Here is a 21744-nt window from a genome sequence, read left to right on the forward strand (position 1 = left end):
CAGAAGATGAGAGCAAAGCCAAACTTTACAATGTTTTCCGGGCTAACAGGATTTCATTTTAGTGGATGTGATTTTATTTCTGTGAAGTCTTACACCCCGAAGGAGAATTGCATTACATAATCCCCAATTTGTTTAATTCTGCCTGAGAAGATGCTTCTTTTCTTTATTTCTCAGATGTTTACAAAAAGATTTTTAGAGTTGTGCACTATGGTAGGTAGAGAGTAGTTTGTGGATTCTCCTTTTTATGTAAACTCTGAAATGCATTCTTTAGAGTTTTAATCTGTGTGCTTTAGGAATAATAATTCTCAGTTGATGCCCCATGACTGAGTGCTACTTACAGGCTCTCTAGATGATTTTGAACTTTGGATTTTAGAACTAGCAGTAACCTTAGAGATCACTTATCTAACTTTTAAATGACTCTAGGTTGTCTAAGCCCATGTATTGTATTATGAAGAAATCCAATTATTTTATAATTATAATTCTTGTTTTAAAAGTGGGCAAACAACAGAAACAACAAGCAGCGCTTTTCAATACCAACTAACTTTTCCCAGATATTTCTTCCCTCTATCCTGTTTGCAGAACAGTTTTATCCTATTTTAACTAATGTCATCTGGACTAGGGATCCTCAGGTTTTGAGGGAGGGCCGGGAGGGAAAGTCTGGCACTATTCTGCAGCTGCATTTCCAAATCTATTGAGAAAGCAAATCCGGGGAAGTGCACAGACTTCACTGCACACACAGAATTGGTGTTTGTGCAATGTTAATTAAATAACATTAAATAGAGTGAGTGCTTGCAGTAGTTAGGGACTTTTCTGCAAAAAGCCCCCTAGCAGTTCAGAGATAAATAAAATAGGAGTCCTTGAGAAGTTTAAGTGTTGCTGGCGTTGCTATGGAATTTCACTGCTTCAGAGCCAACACACTGCTTTATGCAAGTTTGAAGTCCCCGGGCGACACTTGGCCCTCAAGTGCACTGACTTCTCAAAAAGAAGAAGCAATAGTACATATTTTCAAATGAAGAATCATTACTTAGCTAAGAATTTTTTTTTTTTTGACTTAGTACCATATGCTTCTAGAGTTCTATTGTCAACATTTTTTGGCACATGTGTGTTGGCTATTTATTTAATATTAAGGTTGAAAACAGGGTGCAACAGAAGGCAGAGAATCAAATGAAAAACCAGCAAGGCAGTTCCCAGTCCGTGACTGTTGAGGATAACAGACATGGTGTGCATTAATGTCATTAAGCAGCCCAGTCTAAAAATGTAACTGGCACTAGAATGAATAATTATTTCTTTATCTCAGCTAATTTTTTTTAAGGCTGAAAGAGACATAGGCCAGAGCTAAGTCAAGCAATAATACGAAGATGCTAGGGAAATGGGAAGCTAAATGCAACTGCAGGCTTCCGTGAGACCTCCTTTATGAGAAAGGCAGCAGGAACCTGGCCCCCTAGTGGATAAACACTGGAAGCACAAGTGGGCTATGTCCCTTGGGCTCTTGGGGAATCAGGAGGTATCGAGTGGAAACAAGTACATTGAGCCTGAGCTAAGGTAGGGTCAATTCAAGCAGTGTTTCCAGAGCAGTGCTCCAAAGGGGAGCCAGATCAATAAGGGTGCAGTTTTAAGAATGAGAGAGTATTATAAGCAGAAGCCTGAAAATTCTGAAACAGATTGGCAAAGTGAAGCAACAGGAAAACATGGCTTAGAAAGCACCGGAGAAAGAGCTTCAGTGGCTTTTCCTTATTGTGCGCTGGCTGCCTGGCTCTGGGCTTGGTGAGCAGAACCAAGCGTGTACACTGGCTGTTGAGTTTCAGGTGTCAGCTGCATTAGGTAGCAAGTTGAGCAAGAGTAAGTAGATTGGCCTGTAGTTTATTTTTATTTTTATTTTATTTTTTTCATCACAGGAAGTCTTCCTAGACATATAGAGAAAAGCTTTAATTTATAAACATCAGTCATTTATAAACAAGTATTTTCCCCTTATCTTTCGTCCTTATAAGGGTAAAGTCATTCTAGAATAGCATGCAAAATACTTTTGATCCTGGAAGAAAGTTAATTTTATACTAGACAAGCCTGAAATTTACAACAGTTGGTACCCAAATACCATTCATTGAGGAACAGGATCATATAATCATGAGGTAAAAAGAGACTTTAATAGTAGATGAGTGAACAGTAGTTATGCAGTCACTTGTCTAGCTATGTCTGGAAAATAAAAATACCATTTAAACTTTTTGAGTCTAGGATAGTGGCTTGAGAAAACCTTCTTATAAAACTCTCTTTAGTGTCTGGTATTCCAAATGGATTTTTTTTCATCACCGTTTTTAAACTTACTGTACATGGATAATAGACACATTTTTATGTAGGCATTCATATCTTTATAGAAGCATTCAGAAAGTTTTGATATATGATTACAAAACAGATATCTTTAAATTTATAGAAGGCTGCTGAATAAGCATTCAATTAAAGGAAAATTTTTTTTTAATTCTACTGAAGTGGTATACGAATATGATATATCAACTGTTAAACAATTCAAGATAAATATTTAGACTAGAAGTTAAAAAAAATAACATTCTGGATTTAAGATATATTATGTCCAGCGTCTTACTCAGTATTATTTTACCTCTTAATTTTATTATTATTGTCTGCTCTCCGTAGATCACAGTAAGTCTGGATTTAAATCTACACACCTTTATAGAGTATTTACTTAGTACTTTTTGTATGATGTATGTACTCTGTCTGGTCCCCTTAACTAGAAATAATAGAATATGGAGTCTGAAGTGTCTATAAGCTAGCTCATCATCTAGGGGCGAACCAAGGTGCACACACTGTAAAACAAGGCTGAAATAGCCACGCAAATAACAATATAATACATCTTTGAGGATAAATTTTAGGGAAATGTAAATTGAATGAATGTTTCAGACCCTTTCTGGAAGAAAATTCTCCAGGCAGATGTTGGAGATGATGACAGATATGAATTTTGTCAGATTTTGGCAGGATTCATGGTGAAATGAAATGAATGTAAATGAATGGACTAAAAAAAATAAAGAAAAACACTGTGAGTAAGTTGAATGATGGATGGTAATAAACCATCTTTTGATTATTTCAAAAAATAACTTTGAATTAGATTGAATGAGTACTGTAGCAGGATCTCAAGTTGTGGAGAATTTTGAATACTAAGTAAGTGAAAAGAATATGATTTGAGAGGTAATAAAGAATGAGTAATATTTAACATAATATCCAAAGAAGAAAGCCACCTCTGTACAAATGATAGTGAAACATAGTATTTGAGAATTCATGTTCAAAGTAAAAATCACAATTTTGAAAAAAATAATTGACTGACATCCAACAAAATCCCTTAAGCTACTGAAATAAATCAGAGTTGCAACAGTGGTCAAATTTGCATTCTACCCCTGATCTATCTCTAGTTAATTTTTTGTATCTACTTAATTTCTATTTGAACAAAGTGCAAAGAAGAAAACAGGCTTATAATAGAGTCAGTTGAAGATCTTATTAGTAAATCCCACTTTTTCCATGGGTATAGAAAAATTTAATCAATCCGTTTTTACTCAGCCCCTTTTCTTCCATTCCTTCTCTGTGAATCACACACAATACTAAGGAAAAGATATCTGGTAATAGCGGAAAATTTTACCACCTCATTTCTAACTCAAACAATTTCAGAATATCCATTAGAAATTCCTTTTTTCCGAGGTACCTGATGTTTGGATTCCTGGCAATTATTTTAATAATTTTGGCTCTTATAACCATCCCTCAAAGAATTTAGGATCAAAAAAATTAGTATGAATACAACTGCTTTGTAATATGTTCAACACTTTGTAAATGTTATTAACTATAATAATAGCTATAATAATAATAACCTAATATTCTAATCGACTGACATTAAACTTTTGATTAAGTGTTAGGTGCAGCTGTGGGTGTGCATATGTTTACGTGAACATGATCTTTGAAATCATAATTTACAAAACAGTCAAATTAAGAGGTGATTATTTCCATTACAAAAAAGATTATTTGTTTACAAAATGATCTTCATGTGCTTCTTTTAGAAAACAAGTTTCAGGAGTACATTAAAGTATGACTTGAATATATAATTCAATAAAAACAATTTGAAAATTATTTATCATGTAAATATTGGTTAGTTTATACATATGACGCATACTTTTGTTAAACAGACTCTCTTTAGAAAAGCAATGCTTCCTTTAACAAGCTACATTTAACTTCATTTAACCAAATCTTGAAAAAATTAAGATACTGCTCGAAGTCTACTTTCCAGTTATATAATAGACAAGTGCTGTGTAGCCAGATGCTCTTAAGCACCCACGCTGAGTTTCATGATACAGCTTTCCTCCTGGCCACACAGCACTGTGCTTGGGAAACCTTTGCATAAAGCTGGACAGTTTCTCGAAGCCTCCTGAGCAACATGAGGCGCTGTGCCATTTGGGCATAGCCTGTGAAGGAAGGGTCCTGTTCCACATCTGCTCCTGATTAGCTGTTTAATCTTTGTTGAGCACTTCAACTTATTGGTCTCTGTTTTCTCCTCTGTACATACAAACTGGACTGATGATATCTAAAGATCTTTGTGATGCTAACATTCTGGTCATCAAATATAGCATGCAAGTTACGTGTAAGCTAGGAATTCTAGGCAGAATTCCAACACTTCAACAGCCACCCATCTATTCATCCATTCATCCAGTCATTAAATATTTATTGAGTACCTTCTATGGGTCAAATGCTTGTAAATGCTATAACTATAGCAGTGAACCAGTGTCCCTGCCCTCATAGAGGTAACATTCTAAGTAAAGATATGATATGGCAGGTGGTGGTAAGTAATATAAAGTGTTAATGATTTAGAACAGTGCTATTCAAAGTATCATACACAGATCAGTGCCAGTCTGTTGCTGCTCTGCAAGATAAATTCACAAATTAGTAACAAGTATTTAGAAACTTTTATGGAAATGTTCAAAGACAAGCCGAATATCCCCAGGGTCAGATCTTAGTGAGGAAATGAAACATTATATGAAATGATATCAGAAAAGTAGCAGGGTTTCAGATTGTGTAAGTGTCTTGTAGGGCTGGATAAGGACATTTATTCTGATTGACGTGAGAAACCACTGGAGATGTTTGAACAAAGGGAATGCATGATCTGATTGAAGAGTTAAAAGATATAAAATTGTTTATATCTGATATACAATAAACTAGAGCTAAGGAGACAAGAAGGAAGGCAGGAACATCAGATGAGAGCCTACTGCAATGTTCAGATACAGACTGAGGTGACTTGGAGCCGGGGCAGCCATTCAGGGGCATTGATGGAAGGTCATGAGGAACCCACAGATGTTCTGAAGGTAGAGCTGACAGGATGTGTGTGTGTGTGTGACTTTGTGGCCTAATAATACAAGGGAGGAATCAGATGACTAGATTTTTACCGCAGTAACTAGGTGAAAGGAGAACGATTTATTGAGATAAGAAGATTGGAAGTTGCAGGAAGTTGGAGAGTCGGGGTGGATAAGCCTTCTTTAAAAAAATTTTTTTTCCTAATTAAAAAAAGAAAAGATTTGATATTAGAAGTTAAAGTATTAGACTTTCTATGTGCACTTAATTTAGGCCCATTTGTAACAACACTAAAAAGTATTATGGGAAACGTGGCTGCATTTGTACCTGTTCTATCCAACGTGGAACAGAAAATGAGAAGGACGTGAGTCACAAGGGGAGTCAGGTTCATTCAGTTACAAAGCTGACTTGAACTTGTTGAGACTGTCATGCTCTGCAGCTCCTGTATGGTGTTAAAGCCTGACTTTCACCTGTTGCGCCCACCATGGACTTCTGGCATAAGGAGTAATTAGTAATAGTATAACACGGTTCTGAATTTATAGAACATACGTGTCCTCAGCATGTAAACATTTCAGCTTGTTTATGGACATTTTTGTTTGGTTGTAATGTACTAACACTGAATACAAACAATTCTAAACAAGAATTTGTAGATATCAAATAACTAGTACTATGCTTTTGAGTAACTACTTATGAAATCGGAACTGATTTTGACTCCTTGCTCTTCTACTAGCTAACTTTCTGGTTATATTTTTTAACTTTCTGAGTCTTAGTTTCCTCATCTGTAAAAAAAAAAATGAGATGATGGTAATAATGATAATAGGTGCTTAATATGACTGCTACGTGAATTAAATAACATGTATATAAAGCCGTTAAAAGAATTTCTGATAGTATTAATACAGATGGAAAGGACTACTGATCCTAAGGAGAATATATGTCATATTAATAATTTCATAGTAATGTAATTTAAAAATAAAATTAGAAGAGATAAATTATAGAAGCAATATCACACTGTTCTGTATAAATCAAATAGTATGAACTAGAGAAGAACCTACAGAATATATAAAAACTGGAATGAGTATATAATGTGTACATGCATAAAATATATATATAGATGTAGCTATATACATAGCATACACGTGCGAGCACATGTGCACACACTCACACACACAAACAATTGTATTTCCTATTCAACTCCGGTAGAAAATTGGTTTGCCATTGGACTTTCCCTGATAGATGGCTAGGTAGCTCTTAACATTCTATCTTTAGAGTAATATAATTTTTCTACTTTTCTTTCAAATGATTTACCATAAAATTTCTTGAAAGTTTATACTAATAATCAATATAGATCATGTTTTTATATAAAATACTAATATTTATAAAATTCCAAGATTATCAAAGGTATTAACAGTAATTTGAATTAGTAGGCACATTCCTATAAAGGAAATTGCAAAGCATAGAATGAATGTCTTGCCTGTCTTACAATTAAAAATATATCTCCTTCTTGAATTAAAATTCACTTTTTACATACAAGAATGCTTTATAGAATTTATACATTTAAAAATTACAAGTTAACAAAAAAGGAAAATGAATGCCATCTGGGAATGTTCTAATCAGAGGAAAAGCATTTTCCTTCCCAGTGAATATTTTTACACACACATGCACATCCATGGATTCATCCATTCTTAAAAAAGTACCTTTAAAAAATAATTAATTTTATTAAGGGATTTTATTTTGCCTTTTAGAAATCATCACAATAAAAATCATACAACTACATGAGACTTATTCCTCAAAAAAGCAATGCACTTTAGAATCAAATTCTATTTGATTTGCTTTGACTTCTTTACAAGGTCTAATCAGGTGGCAAATACGTCTGAAAATTGAACATTTGCAAAGAATGTAAAAGAGACTTGATTCTATTTTATCCTGGCTGAGTGTCAGTAGAAACCTGAATTCTGTAATGAAAGATGCTTGTTTGTATAACTTATCCTAAAATACATACTATTTTTGTGTCAGGAATTAAAAATGAATCATGTTCAGAAAAGGCATGATTCAGATTTTTAAAAAAAAATCAAATTTGTGCCTTGATGTGTTATGATAAGATTAAAAATAGTAGTCTATATTTCCAGTCCACCTGTATCTCTAAGTAAACAGTAAGTAATTTAGTTTAAAATTTTTATTTTATTCTAGAAAATATTTTTGTGCATATGAACCTTGCCAGATACAAATATAAATAATTTTGTTTTATTTCTACAATATGGAGAAATTCTGTTTATTTGCACAGGTTCTCAAAGACTCATATTAAACTAAAATGACAATGCAGATTTGTCTTTTAATAATTCAAGTCTTTTTTCTTATATCAGTCTCATTTTATATAAACAAAGGAAATCATAGGTTATTCTTTATTTTTAAAATTAAACCTGATGGTATAAAACTCCTATGCCTTAGTGTTGCATGTAATAGTTTTGATACCAGTGCTACCAAACTGTCTTAGGTAAAACAAATGAAGGAGCTTTATAATACATTTTGACATTTATGCATTTATCATTACATGAACAGTTTTTGACAAAATCACAACAGGAAAAAGAAGTTCGAATGTGTATGAGTACATAGTAAATATCATATTCTTAAATATCATATCCCTATTCTGAAAAAGGAGTTCACATGTGTGTCAGTATGTAGTAAATATCATATCCTTATCCAATATCATATCATACATACTCATGTATGTATTTTAAGTATTTCTCTTAAATGTAAAAGACATTTCTGAGGTCATGTCCAGTAATAATAAAAACAGTTGTTAAATATCACCTTAGTATTCTTTATGTGTTATACTGAATGATGCAGATTCCATTAAAAAATTGAACTTTTACATTCAATATCTTATTATAGATTTTGTTAAGTGCTGCTCTCTTATAATAAAGTCTCCAAGTAGGATATCAGTTCTTTAAAATTTTTTAATTTTATTTTTTCAAATTTATTCAGATATAATTGACATATAATACTGGGTAAGTTTAAAATATACAGTGTGTGAATTTGGTACTCTTATACACTGTAAAATGATTATCACTATAAGGTTAGCTAACACCAATATAATGCCATAAAGTTCCAATTTCTTTTTTGTGGTGAAAACATTGAAGTTTCTCTCTCTTAGGGATTATCAAATATATAATACAGTATTGTTAACTATAATCATCCTACTGTACATTAGATCCCCAGAACTTACTCATCTTATAACTGGAAATTTATATCCTTTAATCAACTTCTCCCCATTTCCCCCACCTCCCGGACCATGGTAACCACAACTCTACTCTCTGTTTTAGAAAACATTATGGACATTTCTCAAAAAAAATAAAAAATAGTTATGATCCAGCAATCCCACTTCTGGTGTACACACACACACCACACACACACACACAAAGGAAATGAAAATAGGATCCCAAAGGATATCAGATTTTTAAATCCATAGCTAGTGAAACTTTCATGGAAAAACATTTCAAATTACACAACTGCCCATGTAGTATCAGATGTGCTGTTAACTAACCCTTTAAGATTGTGGACTGAGTAGGGAAGATGCTAGTAATATTAGCATGATGATGTCTTGATAATATCTCAAAACTATGATAAGAAATATATGAAAAAAATAAAATAAACTCACATGTTCAATCAAAGTAATTAAGTCATCTAGGATGGGGGCTTGACTGAAAATCAGTCTTAATTGAAATATATAGTTGTAAAAGATATGTCTGTCCAGTCTCTGTCATAACAATTACTCTTTGCCCTCTTTGGCAAGTGAATAAGGACCTAGGAAGAGATGTGTACAAACCTGGCTAACTGAATAAAATGTTTGTAAGGTGTAGTGTTTCTTCAGATGTAGGTGTTACTGAATATATTAGTAACATCATTTACTACTGTTACCAAGGAAGACTTCTCAGAAAATTGCTTCTCACAAGTGATGTCCACCTTTTATAATTCAGAGTAATATATATATTTTTCCCTCTAATTTGTAACTTTATTTTGGATAAGGTGAATTTTGACTTTATGAATCTTGTTCATTGACACAAAGTCAGTAAAAAATTATCTTTGAGCAAGTTACATTTGTATACTCTTATTTCTAAAAATTTTATAGAGGATTTATATTAGAACATAAACTATTATACATTTGAGGCACAGATTTTATATATCTATTATTTCATTCACACTTAGCCCCAAACCCCATATATTGTGGTTGCATTTGCATTTGGTTGAATAAATGAAAGACAGAACAAATGAATGATTGGCAGATATTTTCCTAATGATGGCTATCTCCTTATTGAACACCTAATTATAATTAGTATATTGTAAGAATACAACCCGCTGCTCATCTGAATCTCTTTTAGAGGGATCAACCTACTGGAAATTATAGAATATGGTTTCTAGACTAATAGACTTTGGGTTATGAGAAAACAATTTAAAATAAATTCTAATGTGACATATTTTATTATATCATCTGTATCAGTATCAGACAGGTGTTTTTGTTCATCACCCAAGAGGGTTATAAGACTAAGAATTGGCTTCTGAAACTTCCAAAACCCTTTGTTAGAAAGGTGATCTCAGATTAGGCTTTGAGTGTAGATTCTCTGAAGATACATTAAAGGATCTTCGGTTGTCTGCATTGCCACTTCCTCTCACGCCAAATCTAACATTAGCACACTTTTCTTTTGATTTGAGGAGATTATTACTTATATAGACATAACTTGACCTTGAATGACCCAGTTGGGATGGATGACAGTGGAGTGGACCAGGGCTTCTGTTTGCCTTTATGGAATCCAGCACTGCAAACAGACATATGGACTAGAAGACAGATGGGAATAAAAAGCAGCCCATATTCTGATGGCCAAGCCATGTGCCCTGGCATGGATTTTGTTCCACCCAGAAGAGGGACATCTTAGTGCGTTTGCGCAAAGGCACTAATTGCCCTAGAGCAGCCCCAGGCTAGAGAATGCCTTAAGAGAAGAATGCACTTATAAAGGAGCATGTCACTCCTGCTGTTTCTCAATTTTGCCCTTTGCTGGCATAGCTTGATTGAATGCCCCTAGAAAGTGCTTATTACATGTTATCACCCAAGTAAACATTTGCTGATGGAAAGAATGAGAAAGAGAGCTTCACTCTGCCACTAGTACAATAGAAAGGGCAAAGCCCATTTCTTAATGTTCATCTTTATCAGTGCTTTGGAAACCAGCCTGATGGGTGAGCATAGTTTTAGGTTAGGAACATCTAGTCTGATTCTTTTTTTAAAGTACTTCTAACTGGAAAAAAGCATCCCAGGAACTGTCACTTTAATTACAGTGAATAGCAAAGGGCTCACAGTGAAAAGGCATCAGAAACAGACTGGTTTTTATTACATGCAAGGGGGTGGCTGAAGGCATGATAATCTAGGGAAGAAAGACGGTCGCTAATGTTTACATACTTAGCTCCTGCTGTCATTTCACCAGGTTGGAGGTTTACACTGTCCCTCTTAATCTGAGTGAGTGCATCCAGATTCACAGCGAGACCTCAAGGAGGAGCAGATGACAGGGCAGATGGCAGATGACTAATTTGGCAAGCCTTAATGAGTGGAAAGTGTTTGCTTTAATTGCTTGTCAAGTCCAGTACCTACATTGAAGTTAAGGACCTAGCACTTCCACAGAAAGTGAAATACTACAAAGTAAATAAGAAGGACCCTGTGTGTGGGAGGGGAACGGGGAGGAAAGAATGATACAAAGGGTGTGTGTGGGGGGGATGGATTGTGGCAAGACAGTGGTAAGGAGAATATTAGTTTATCTAAGAATAGATAACAGAAATGTAATTTCTATATCTGTGAAGTCTTTCTGTTTGTCAACTTTCAACATAGGAATTTTATGAGATACAATTTAAGAAAAAATATAGTAAAATATGTAAAGGTAGATAATAAAGAACAGGAACTAGAACTTATATTTGACAAGTTACAAGTCAGTTTTTGATGATCCATATGATGTATTTAAAATGATTTGTAATTATTTTAATTTTACTAATCTATCTTTGAAATACAAAATAAAAAAATAAAAAAAATAAGTATACCGTATTACATTGGGAAGACCAGAGTAGACTATTCACAAAACATGTCATTAATAAACAAGAGACAATCATGTGTAATTTTTATGTCATTTTTTGGTAGTTTCCAATGATGCGTTTGTTTCCCTTTGCAATATAACTTGCCTGTTTAGGCATTTTTCAGGGCATTTAGAGACTATTGTAAGTATACAAAAGAGGTAAAATGACAGCTCAATTAAATTTTAGATGGAGCAGCACGCAGCAGTATATATAGTCTATGGACTTGTGTTTCATCAGTCTGCCGTATGGAATGCCTATGTCTTCCCTAGCTACAACTCTATTAGTGAAGGTCTGTGATGCCAAATGCCCTTTTCATTTGGCTCAAGAATCATTTAGAACATGGTTTAGTTAATTTCAACAGATTCCTTGTTTCGTCACTTTGAGAGTCAATAATAATAGTGGTAGAAGATAAAGATTCAGAGAATACACTATAGGGCCACTTTTTTTTTTTTTTAAAGGATACTGATGTTGAGATTGAAAATATTTTATTTACAGATATATGTAAATTATAAAACAGTCTTTTCTATTTTGGTGTTAATTTTATTTTTCTTTAATACTTTTAGAGTTAATTATATAGAATGCAAAATTTCTAAAATATAAACCCACTTCCATTATTTATCATTTTGGGTGTGATGACATCTGATACAAATATTTTTAAATCATTGATAGTTATTTTGAATATTAAAATAATAGTACAAATAAAAGAAAAAACAGTAAACCTAAAAGTATATTAATGGAATAATGTATGATTACTGTGTGGTTCATTTCAGGAATATGAGAATATTCAATATTTTGCACTCATAAATCATTTCAAAATTAATGCAAAATTAATTGGCATTAATTAAGGGCAAAGAATAGCAGTATTCAATATTGAAGTCTGAAATTAAAACCTAGTAAAGCCAGACTCTAGAACATATAACATGACAAAATATACGCTGAGTTAAGGAAAGCATTTCTGTAAAGGTTAGAAAAGAGATAAGAATGACTACTATTATGCCTATTAATTGAAAACAATTAGCCTAGAAATTCTGAGCAGTACCAACCAAGAAAACAAAATAGAATAGTATGATTGAAGACTAGATAAATCAAGAAACTCAGTTAAGAAAAATAACTAGGAATTGCAAGAATTTAGCAATATAACCAAGTTTTGAGGGAAAAACATATGTCATCAAGATTTTTAAAAATATGTAACAACAATAAACAATTCAAAAAATTAACTAAAATTTTTCAGAAGAGGGCAAAAGCATAAAATGCCTAGAAACAAATAGTAAGATTTACATAAAGGGGCATATTTAACTCCATGAAACATACAAGCCAACTTGAATGTGTGTGTTTAATTTACATTCAGTAAAATTGGCTCATTTTGCTGTACAGCTCTCTGAGTTTTAACCCATATGTAGATCTATGTAATCACCATCCTGGTCAGTATTTCAAGAGATCTGCCGTCTCACCTCCTAAATTCTCCTCATGACCTTTCAGTCAAACACTCATGCTCTGAACCCCATCCTCTGGCAACCACTGATTTGTTCTCAGTGCTTTGTAGTTTTGCCTTTTTTTTCAAAATGCCATACCAATGGAATCATATAGTATGTAGCCTTTTGAGGCTGCATAATACCTTTGGGAATTTTCTATGTTGATATCAATCATCTGTTCATTTTTACTGCTGTATAATATTCATGAAATGGATATACCATAGTTTATCATTCACCCATCGAAGGACATCTGGGTTGTTTCCAAGTTTTAGTGAATTTGAGTAGAGCTCCTATAAATATCCATGTACACATTTTTATGTGAACATGATTTTCATTTATTTACTGATGTACCTATAAATGGGATTTGTGGGTAATTTGATGAGTATTTAACTTTATAACTTCATATAATGTTACCACAGTGTGACCTCCTCAAAAGCATCCATTGAATGCAACCCATTACTTAGTGTAGAGCATTAAATACTGAAAAAGATTTTAAATATTTTAGAAATAAATGCAATTTCATTTAAATACTGAAAAAGATTTTAAATATTTTAGAAATAAATGCAATCACTGAATTTTTGAGCTGGGCAGAAACATAAAGAAAAAATTGGCCTCAATGGAAGAAAATAATTGTCCCATTTAACACAGCTAGAAAGTGTTGGAGCAATGGAGTACTGACCTCCACTACCCTTGCCCAGTGCTCATTCCTTTATATCAGACTGATTTCAGTACCTCAGCATGCAAGCCTTATATTTTAATTTGATTTAATATATTGTGTAATATACACATACTATATACTATATATTTGAATAAATGACAATAGCTAACAGTGAGCTGTATCAATGAGTCAACATTGTACAAAGCAAGTTACATGTATTCACTCATTTAATCCTTACAACAGACCTATGAGGTGGTGGTTTGTTATGTTCATTTTACAGATGAGGAAATAGAATGACACAGAGTCTAAGTAACTTGCTCAAGAATACATTGCAGGCTACTGATTGTGCTAAATTTTAATACTGGACACCTGGCTTCAGGTCCTGGGTTCTTCACCTCTAAACTGGGCTTATTGTTAAGAACACTCAGCACAGAAACAGAGATTCCAACTGATGAAGTGACTTCCTCAAGTTCATTCAGCTTTTAAAAATAGAAAGGCCAGGATTTGATCTTGGCTTATTATGTCTCCAAAGTCCATTTTATTTATTGAACAAATATTGACTGAAAGTCCAGTATGTGTCTTCTCTTCTAGGCACTGAGCAGAGAAAGGGCCTGTAAGGAAGGAGCTTGCATTCTAATACAGAGACATAAATAAGTAAACAAGAAAGTGTATAATATAATTTCAGATAGTGGTAAAACTGGAATAAAGAAGGCAAAGAAGACAAGAACATGATGGATAGGAACCTGGTATCTATTTTAGACAAGATGGTCACAGAAGGCTTGTCTGAAAGAGTGACATTGAGCAAAGATCTGAATACACATTCTTCCAGGCTTTGGTAAGAAGTTTGGATTTTATAATAAGTGTAATTTGAAGCCAAGGACTGTTTTCAGTGAGGGAGCGATGTGAATGATTCGTGTTTTTAAAAAGATTGCTCTGGCCTCTGGGTGAAGTAGTAACAGGGTAGAAAGGGGATCCATGATGTCAGGAGGCTACTGTCAAATCCAGGGGAGCTCTTGCCTTGGTGGCTTGGATTAAATGACTATAGTCGCGGAAGTAGCCAATTTGGCCCCCTTTCAGAATATGTTTTGAACACGAAACTGCCAAAATGTGTCATCTTCATGTTCCTAGAATAGTACTCAGTAGTCACTGAAAATGTGTGCTACTTCTTACATTCTCTTTATGTGTTTTATATTTTAAATGATTTTTAATGTCCACCAATGTGCATTAAACTAAAGCATATTTATTATAACATTTCTGAAAGAAAAAAGTACTTATGAGTATTGAATCAGATCATAAAAAAGTCAAAGAACTTTTATCAAGTTACCAGATATTTTTTATGCAGACAGTCCCTGAATGTTGCACACACAATGTATCCATAGCATATGTATACTGCTTGCTGCTTTCCTCACTATGTGCCTTGTACAGCTGCATGAGCCCTTACAAAAGACCTTGGGCATTTTAATCAATACATGTTTTTCTATCATACTAGGTCAACAGCAGGTGCTAAATAAATAATTATTCATTTCTTAATATCTGACATAGGGATTTAAGTGAAAATTAGGCAGAATTTTGATTTAATTCTTATTATTGTTTTCTCTCTTGTCATTCTTGAGTAAGCAAAAGGATTGCTGGTTTCCACAGCCACAGTAAGCCCAATTGTGATTTTTAATACGGATCTTGTTAATGTTTCTTCATTGTGCTTCATATATATTTGCCCCATGCATAAATGAATAATTTTGTTAACCAACCTTTTCCTAGTGCTACAAACTCCTAATTATAGTCTTAATTTTTTTCTGAATGAGGATTATGTAGTTCACTCACTGTTGGACGTAAATCTGAAAAGCCCATGCTTGCAGCTGTAGCCGTATTTATAACAGAATCAATACCAAATAGAATAATTGGTGATTTTATTAAGGCCTCACATACCGCTTTACTCCTGGAGTTACAGTTGAAATGAAAACTCTAGGAAGCACATGTAAATTCAGGACTTTTGAAGCTTGATTATTGTAAGCCTATAGATTAAGGACTTTATAATAGTGTTGGCAAAGGGGGCTGAATTTTGTTAAACTGGTTTTGGCTAGTGAAAAAGATTTTTCAATTCTGTTTGATAAACAGCTTTGTGAAATCAATGAAACTTGATGGTTTAAGCATTGTCTTGTATACATTGCCTGATTGTAAAATCGATTGACAAATGGAAGTTGCGAGGCATTCAGTGGAGGCTTCATGAAGAGAAATACAGATGATTTTTATGCATCTATCCAAACCATTCTTTTAAAATCAAGTCCATCTTTCAAGATAAAAGTTATGAGGAATATATTATTGATTAGAGAGGGTTTGAATCAAACATCAATATACAGGAAAGCCTTACTGAAACAAAAAATACTTCCTAATTGCAACTGTGTGGAGTAAAAACTCCAAAGACCAGAATATTTAGAGAGTATAGTAATCTGATTATTTAGATTTTCTGTTTATTGGATGATTTTGTTGTTGTTGTTGAGAACTATTTTAAATATACTTATTCCAATTTTCTATTTTCAAGTAGTATATACAAAATATAACTGATCATTTATTGAGCAATGGAAACTTTTCTGAATTGAGGGTCATTTTCTGAATATAAGTTGTAATGACAATTAAGTTAATATTATTAAATGATAATTTCTTGTGAAGCATTGTGCTATATAGCTCAGCAAATACAAAATAATGATTAATATATTGCACCTATTTTCAAAGTGTTTACAGTCTTTGTAGGTTTCTTATATAAACAGATTATTGTAGTAATAATTAATAATAATTCTATAGGTATACATTTCATATATGCAGAATGAGAAACATGTAAAATTACATAATTATTATAATAATATTAATAGATTTTTCTCCCCAAGTTTGATTAAACTTCTATAGAAAAGGTCAGAATACAGTAAATATTTTAGAAGCCTTTCATTTAGATGTTTACATATTGATTTTTATATATTGATATTAAAGTATGGGTTTTATTTCCAGCTGCAAGAAACTTGTACAACATAAGCTATACATAAATTGCAATATGGCTTTAATATATATTTTAGAAATGGTTCAGCAAGTTTATTAATCGATGCTTAATTACCTCATCAGTAGTTGCATTAAAATATAAGCTTGTCCTCCTTGGAATGTAAACTAATTGAAATCTATATTTCATAAACCCATACAATAGTTCTTTTCCTCAAGAGACATTTTACAATTTATAAAGTTACCATGAGCAATAAAATAAAGATCATGGATTAAGGGTGTTTCTCAGAAATTCTCTAGAGAATATTGAAAAAATAGCAGGACTTTGATCTTAATGAATAAGGATCATATACAGGAATCAATTGCTTTTGGTTCTCCTCCTTGTGTTGACTATTACAGTACTTATCAATCAAAATTTCTTTCTCCATAGTGTTTGTAAGTTTTACTAATAAGGGAAACTTCCACAAAGCCACAGTAAAATGTTTACTTCCACAGTAAAATGTTCAGATGATCAAGAGAGATTTTGTAGTTTTGATACAATTGGAATAAATTCATTTAAAAAAAAACAGACAGAGTAAGGTCAAAAGCATGCAACTTAATTAGAATTTAATCCTTCCCATGTTCATACTTTAGGAGCTAGGCCCAAAATTCACTGTTATCTTGATGTTAATGATAATAAACATCTTTACTAAACAACTAGACAGATTTGATTGAAAATCCTGGTTTGTTTTAACTCGTTTCCGAGCCTAACTCTAGAGTGTATCTTTTCATTCTTACGGTCCAAGATGGTGGTTCATGTTTAAGCCATCACATCTCTATGCCAGGCAGCAGACTGGAGGAAAGTGTGAAGAAGAAAGGAGGCAAAGTCTGGCTCCAACCATGTTTTAAATAAAGTTCTGGGAAGGTGCCAGACAACATGTCGGAACTTAATCCCTTATAAAGTTTACCTTCAAGAGGAGCAGAGAAATGTAATCTTTATTTGGTCCACAAGCCCAGCTGAAATTGTGCAGTCTGTTACTGTGAAGGAAGTAGAGAATAGACATTCAGGATTCTAGCAATCTTTGTATCCATCCTTACCATTACACAAACTGTATTCTTGAGGGCAACAAATGAGTTGCAGCATGATGTATGAGGGACTTGGCATCCAGAGGGAGAAATAGAGAAGCAGCAACAACATGATAAGCTGATAGAGCCCTAGAGAGCGGAAGTGATTTTTAACATTTCTTTAAATGTGAGATTTCAGAAAGAAATAGTCTGAAGGTTGTATATTGGTTTTCTAGGGCTTCCATAACAAGATACCACAGGCTAGATCACTTAAAACAATAATAACTCTTTCACAGTTCTGGAGGCTAGAAATCTCCTATCAAGGTGTCAGTAGGCTCATGCTTGATCCGAGACTCTGGGTGGAGTCTTTCCTTGCTTCTGGTGTTGGCCATCGATTCTTGGCCATTGATTCTTGACATTCCTTGGTTTGTAGCTGCATCACTGCCATCTTTGCCTCTGTGATCACATGGCTTTCTCCCTGTGTGCCTTTAGGTTCACATGATGTTTTCCTTTTCTTAGAAGGGCATTGATTTTATTGGATTGGGGCCTATTCGAATGTACTCACCTAACCTTATTTCAAAAATCCTATTTCCCAATAAGGTCACATTCATAAGTACCAGGAGTTAGGACTTCAATATATCTCTAAGAGGGACACACAATTCCACTTCTAAAAGAGTATTTCTAGAAAATATACTGTTTGATGTGGTTTAGAAATCCAGACAAGAAGAGTTTGTATTTTGTTTTTGATTTTATAATGAGCTTCCACTTATGGATAAAAGTCCATGTTATTCTTTAAGGCTTTTAGATTCAGACTTTTGTTATTTTTGATGTGTCCATGGACAAAACCAAGCTTTAAGGGGCCCTGATTGGTTAGAATAAACCCATTTAGACTTTGTTTTTTTCTTTTCTGTACCAAAACCCATTCCCTTGAGTACCACATCAGGCATTATGTCTTCTTTGTCATTTCTATGTTTATGACACACAAAAGTATGTATGACATCATTACTAAGCTCTGTTTCTAGTGTCTTCAAAGTTTACACTTTGTATCTTGCCTTGCATTCGGTGTATATCGTGTAACTTACTCAAAGTTTTGCTCGTATTTCATTTTTTAACTTTGCATACTATTATTACGTGATTCATAATGTAGTTTCTCAGTCTGCTGAAGATTAGAATTGGTGCATTAAATGGTAGAGCTGGTGCATTAAATTTTTAAGGCAGATATGTAAGCCATGAGAGGTAAAAACTAAAACTGACTTCTAGAAGACAGAAACAATATCAACATATACGCAAACTGTAAAACATACATGCGTGTACATTCATGAATAAGAACCACCTTCTTAAGGATAGCAGACTTAGATCATTTATTAACAGTTCATTGTATCTCAGAATACTGTACAATGACCCAGTTGATATCAATAAGAGTTTATATTTCATTACATATGTTTATAAATGTTTCAGTCTAAGTTGTTCAGTATTTGTATTTTAAATGGTATTATCTATGAGGGCTTATGGCACAAGTTTTAATTCTGTAGAAAATTTACTGAATAAGAACAGCTTGTTTTACAATACAAAATATCATTTTTAAAAATAAAATTGTTACCTTTATCATCTTTTGATTTTGATTTACTTACATATGTGGAAAATAGAGTAAATTATTAAGTCCAAAAGAAAAATCTCATTTAAATGAAATTAAGTGTATGTGCATGCTTTATATGTTCATAGCAAATGTGATTATCTCCTTGCTATATGTTTCTGTGGAACCAGGCCTTCTTACTCTCTGTGGTTAGTACATGCAATTTATGAATATAAATGTATAATGTCACTTATATGTGAAATCTAAAAAAGCGAAACTCATAGAAACAGAGAGAAGAATGGTGGTTATCAGGGACTAGAGGGTGGTGAAATGGGGAGATATTGGTCAAAGAGTACAAACTTCCAGTTACAAGACGAATAAGTTCTGGGGATGTAATGTACAACTTGGTGACTATAGTTAACAATACTATATTATATACTTGAAAGTTACCGGGAGGGTAAATCTTAAATGTTCTCACCACATACACACACACACAAAAACAGTGGTAATTAGGTGAGAAGATGGTGGTGTTAGGTAATGCTGGGGTGCTAATTATTTTGCGGTATATAAATATATCAAAATCACATGTATACCTTATAGTTACACAATGTTAATTATAATTCAGTAAAACTGGAAAAAAATTAAAGTGAAGATATTTATCAGTGTATAGGTTATGGGTCTTAATGACATCCAAAACATTTTAATTCAGAGAATTAGAGTAAATCATTGTGGACTAGAGTTGAGGAAAACATTGTCATGGTGCATGTCATATAAAGGTGACATAACTTCTCGTGTTTCTTCTTGTCTTGGCAGTGTGTGCAGGAACAGAGAATAAGCTGAGCTCTCTCTCTGACCTGGAGCAGCAGTACCGAGCCTTGCGCAAATACTATGAGAACTGTGAGGTAGTCATGGGCAACCTGGAGATAACCAGCATTGAGCACAACCGGGACCTCTCCTTTCTGCGGGTAAAGATGTCTCTTTCTTTCTCTTCTCTTCTTTGTAATGGACAGTGATGTCACAATGCATAAAGACAGAATAGTTTGCTTGAACCTGATGGCTAGGTTCTGCTGCCCAGCAGGGATTGTGACTGTAGATGGAAAATCAGAGATGCCAAGGCACACCCAGCAGTAACAAAGTACCATCATGATTGAAATCCTGAGTTTAGAGCAGTTACTGTTGCCCTAAGATTGATGAAAGACTCTGTCAGGGTACAGGGAATGATTCTAGCAAGTCTGTGTTTTTCTGAATTGCAGGCAAGAGGAAAAATTTAGGCTGGGGACTAGGAGGGTCAGAGATAAGTTTGGTTAACTTTAGTAATTTCCTTCTCTGCCCCTTTCTATCACTTTGGAAATTTTACGCTATCTCATGTTACCATCATGAGACCGATACTGTTAACTTTAGAAGAAAAATGGCATCTGTTTTTTAAAACCTACAAGTCATTTAAAGTAGACTCACAGGAAATCACCAGCACTTATGCACTTATATAGGTCTCCATATGCATGTATATGAATGCAAAAGTGCATAAATGGAGTTACCCAGAGACAACCAGCCGTTCTATTAACTTGTTTTGGCTCTCATTTATCCTTACTCTGTTAAACCTGTTGTTAGTGCTAAATGCCTACAGTTTCTTAAGTTTTGCTTTAACCAGAAGAATAAGAAAATCAAAACTTCAAAGGGACTTTGACAAAGTGAGATGGGGATGTGGTCTTTTGTACAACTAATAATTTATTCTTCATATAAGAATTAATAGGCTATATTTTAAATAAATAGTATTCCTAGAATATATTTGATCTTGTTTTCAGTAACATTTACACATTTCTAGGGAGCACTGTCTTACATAAATGAAGACGTAAATCATATTTTGAATACTAATACAGTAAGCTATTTAGTAGATAGTAAATTATTTGGAGAACTATGGTAGTTTTAATAAGTCTATACTTAGATAAATAGTGAAAACAGTGATTTAAAAATACTGTGACTGTAACAAAAATGTCTAGAAAGGATAACAACCTCAGAAAACGTACCACTTCAGAACTTAAATAACACTATGAAACTTATAATATCTGCTTTTAAAATGATTATCATACTAATACTGAGACAAGGAATTAAGGGCTTTTCATATTCTATTGCTTGGTTGACAGAACTTTAGTTTTACAAGTTCTGTGTCAAAACTTTGTATTAACTGTAATGTTTAATTATGTCACTTTTGTTTATCAAAAATAGATATAAAATTTTTCTAAACTTTTCTAAATCCTTGAATAAGAAGGCCTAAAAAGAACATAACGCTTTTTTTTTTTTCTGTTTTGGGCTATTTTAAGAAATGATCATGTACAAGCCATCCTAGAATAGCCAACTTCAAAGGAGTGCATCTGAATATTAGTTATTAAAATTTGCTTCAAAGATTTTAACTTGTCTTGATTGACTGTTTTCAGATGGGCTTTATTCTTCAACATCAAAATAAAAACTTGATGGTATATGAACTGATTTGTAGATTTAATTAGAAATGCCAAGAAACTCAATGATATTATAGAAAAGGAAAATTAACTAAGAGCTGAATTCTGAAACAGGGGAAA

At 33.3% G+C, this 21744-nt stretch overlaps 1 protein-coding gene across 6 annotated transcripts in view; it reads left to right on the forward strand.

Annotated features, from left to right (window-relative positions):
- The window catches only part of ERBB4 (erb-b2 receptor tyrosine kinase 4), a 985443-nt gene that overhangs the window by 352207 nt on the left and 611492 nt on the right, over nucleotides 1–21744 (forward strand). For all 6 annotated transcript variants that reach the window (XM_045520468.2, XM_045520469.2, XM_045520470.2 and 3 more), the window contains exon 2: nucleotides 19985–20136. In XM_045520468.2, coding sequence (XP_045376424.1) covers nucleotides 19985–20136 — 152 coding nt within the window. The remainder of the gene's footprint in view (nucleotides 1–19984; nucleotides 20137–21744) is intronic.

This window comes from Camelus bactrianus, chromosome 5 (assembly GCF_048773025.1).
Source record: "Camelus bactrianus isolate YW-2024 breed Bactrian camel chromosome 5, ASM4877302v1, whole genome shotgun sequence".
Lineage (NCBI taxonomy): Eukaryota > Metazoa > Chordata > Mammalia > Artiodactyla > Camelidae > Camelus > Camelus bactrianus.